Below are 3,063 nucleotides of genomic sequence, written 5' to 3' on the forward strand. Positions count from 1 at the left end.
TTCCTTTCCTCTCTTCCCTATTCCCTGTGTTGAAAATTGAGAAATTATTTACATTCCTGATGAAGAAGCAGCTGTTTGGGTCTCATTCTGGGGCCTCGTCCTCACTTAGTGCCACTGCGGATGGTGGGTATGAGCTGCGGAGCAAAGACCTCAGCAAAGTGCACTGGGCGGCGGCCAGCGGGGACCTGGAGAAACTGCAGCAGCTCATGAAGAAACATTACCTGAATCAGCTGGATAAAGCTAACAGGCTTGGGTGGAGGGCTGGCACAGCACGCAGGTGTCATGTTCCGACAAGCAGATCCCTGCCCTTTTTCTTCCCTGCCCCAGAGTCACTAAGGCTGCCTCTGCCAGAGGTCACCTGGTGAGCTTCGTGGAGCACTCATCCATGGGGATTTGAACCCATGTCTCCCTCCCCCAGTCCAACAATCCCCACATCACACAGGTTTGCCAGTAAAGTGAGGACCCAGTTTTATCTTCACAACAACCCTGTGAGGTAAGGTCAGACTGTGAGTGACTGGCTCAAGATCACTCAGCAAGCTTCAGAGCAGAGTGTGGATTTGTACCCAAGACTTCTAATCCAGCACTCTAAACACTACACCACACTCTGAAGCTCATGTTTCCAGGCAAACGTAGATGGTAAAAGGGTGGCTGTGTTGGTTTTAGTCCAGTGGCACCTAAAATAGTTCAATATGAGCTTTAATGATCTGCAGCCCACTCCTTCAGTTAGATATGGTGTAATTCACACCATGCCGGTAAGACTCCCTGGTAGGATTTTCAGGTCTCTGTCTGAAGAAGAGTGCTGTGACTCACAAAAGCTCCTACTGAAAGAAATGTTATTATCTTTACGGTCCCACTAAAATTAGAGAATATTTTATCTCTACTGGAAGCATAGAGTTGTTTGCTGTTGAGGTCAGCCCTGACCTTGTAGATAATGCCAGCGCCATGGATCCATATGGCAAAGGAACGGGAGAAAAGACTTCAGGAAGAAAGGAAAATCCTTGCAGTTGATTAACACCACTGCTTCCTTGCATTGCGAACGCACGTCAACCCGGCTTTGCCCCAACTCTGCCTGGAAATGCAAACCCGCAGCACTGGGGGGAAGGGAAGAAGAGAAACAGTGAGTGCGCGTGCGCCTCCAGTGACGGCTCGTTCACCGGGAATGCACATGCGCACTGCTTCTTCAGGGAGGCCGTTACCTTGACGGCTCTGGTCTCATTCCATCGCTAGAGATGCATGCTTTACAGTGTGGTCGCCTCTGACGGGGCGCCCGCCTCAATTCCGATTGCACGATTGCAGGAGACAGCCCCCCCCCCCCCCCCCCCCATCTTGGCTTCTCTGGGAGAGGCGACAAGTTGGGCACTGGAGAGACTTTGGGGTGGCCGGTGCTGTGATTCGCCTCCTGCCTTTCCTTCTCTTCCCTTTTCCCTGCGTAGAAAATGAAGAAATTCTTTGGGTTCGCGAGGAAGAAGGAGCAGCCATTGGGGTCTCGCTCTGGGGCCGCCTCCTCCTCGCTTAGTGCCGCCGTGGGTGGCGGGTACGAGCTGCGGAGCAAGGATCTCAGCAAGCTGCACCGGGCGGCCGCCAGCGGGGACCTGGAGAAACTGCAGCAGCTTATGAAGAAACATGACCTGAACCAGCTGGATAAAGCCAACAGGTTTGGGTAGAGAGCTGGCACGGCACGCAGGTGTCCTGTTCCGACAACTTGTAAAACCACTGGAGGGGTGTTGAGGAAGAAAATCTCCCTTGTTTTCCAATGGTTTTCTCCTCTTTGCAGCTTCTTGGCACCCCCCCCCCCCCCCACACACACACTCCATTCAAGCAGCTCAGGGATGACCCTGTTTTGACGTTCACATTATCCTTGTGGATAGGTTAAGGTGGGAGAACAAGACTGACCTAAGGTCGCCAAGGGATTTGGAATGTAGATCTCCTGGTACAAGTCATAAACTTTACCCACTCCGTCAGACATGGGGGACTACAAGGGCATATGCTGTCATGGCTGAGGGCCTTTCTGTATTCCCACACTGAGGATGCCTCTGTGTAGGAAGCTGTCACATAGACTGCAGGCTGTCAGCATGTACCTGTATACTGTTCCCTACATGGAAGCAACTTTGGCGTAGGAGTACTACACTATGGAAAGCAACCCTGGATTAAAGTTTTCAGTTTTTCTGGGAACCATACATGTAAAAGTTACTCCGTTTTGGTCTTATAAACCCCAATTCATGCCTCACTGGTATCAAATAGCTATTATTTCTTGTTTTTACAGTTACTGCAAATAACTGAAACTGTTTGCATGCAACGTGGTTTGCAAAATGCGAGTGAACAGCATGTTGCCGTATTCATTTCATAACATCCCCCTTTTCCTTCCCTGTATCTTAACATACAACAACAGAGCTCTAGTAATGCCAAACATTTATCCGCTCTGCTTCAGTGCTGCTCTGAGTGCTGTGCTAGCTGGTGTGATAGTGAACTACTCTCTGGCAAATTGAAGTCTGAGAACTGGTCTGTGTTAGTATCTTTAGTTAGTATCTTCATCATAATGATGAGTGTATCTAATTAGGAAAAAAATAGTCTGATAAGGACACCTTCAACCATTGGATGAATATGCATTAGACACAGAGAAGTGGTAGAAGAAAAACACTGTCATCAAAAGACTGCTGTGCTATTGCGTTTAGTGCCTTTGATATTTTGTAATATTGTATTAGGGTGATTTATTGTAGTAGAAGCTTTGGTGAGCTAGAATGTACTTCACCACATCATGAAAGTGGCAGATTGCATATGAAGGTATGTTTTATATACATACATATACATAGACCTTTATTGGCATAACACAGGAACAATAAGGAAGGCAATGGAACAAATAAAGTAATAGAACAAATTAATAGATCATAACAAGTTACATCAAGTTACACCAACAGGGGATCATTTTTAAACTTCTCAAGAATAGTGAACTCAGTTAAAAAATATAACAATCCAAATGAGCACAAGGGGGATTAAGACTTATGCGCCCTTACCCTTAGCTTCCAAACATAAGCTAAGAATTCAGCAACAGACAGGGTAATTGCC

The 3,063-nt window shown here is 47.4% G+C and overlaps 1 protein-coding gene across 1 annotated transcript in view; it reads left to right on the forward strand.

The window, feature by feature from the left end:
• The first annotated feature begins 746 nt into the window (after positions 1–746).
• The window catches only part of LOC107113910 (ankyrin repeat domain-containing protein 26-like), a 108,467-nt gene continuing 106,150 nt past the window's right edge, over positions 747–3,063 (forward strand). Inside the window, exons 1-2 of the mRNA XM_015415313.1 lie at positions 747–752; positions 1,434–1,654. Coding sequence (XP_015270799.1) covers positions 747–752; positions 1,434–1,654 — 227 coding nt within the window. The remainder of the gene's footprint in view (positions 753–1,433; positions 1,655–3,063) is intronic.

Source organism: Gekko japonicus, unplaced genomic scaffold (genome assembly GCF_001447785.1).
Source record: "Gekko japonicus isolate JY-2015 unplaced genomic scaffold, Gekko_japonicus_V1.1 scaffold578, whole genome shotgun sequence".
Taxonomy (NCBI): Eukaryota; Metazoa; Chordata; class Lepidosauria; order Squamata; family Gekkonidae; genus Gekko; species Gekko japonicus.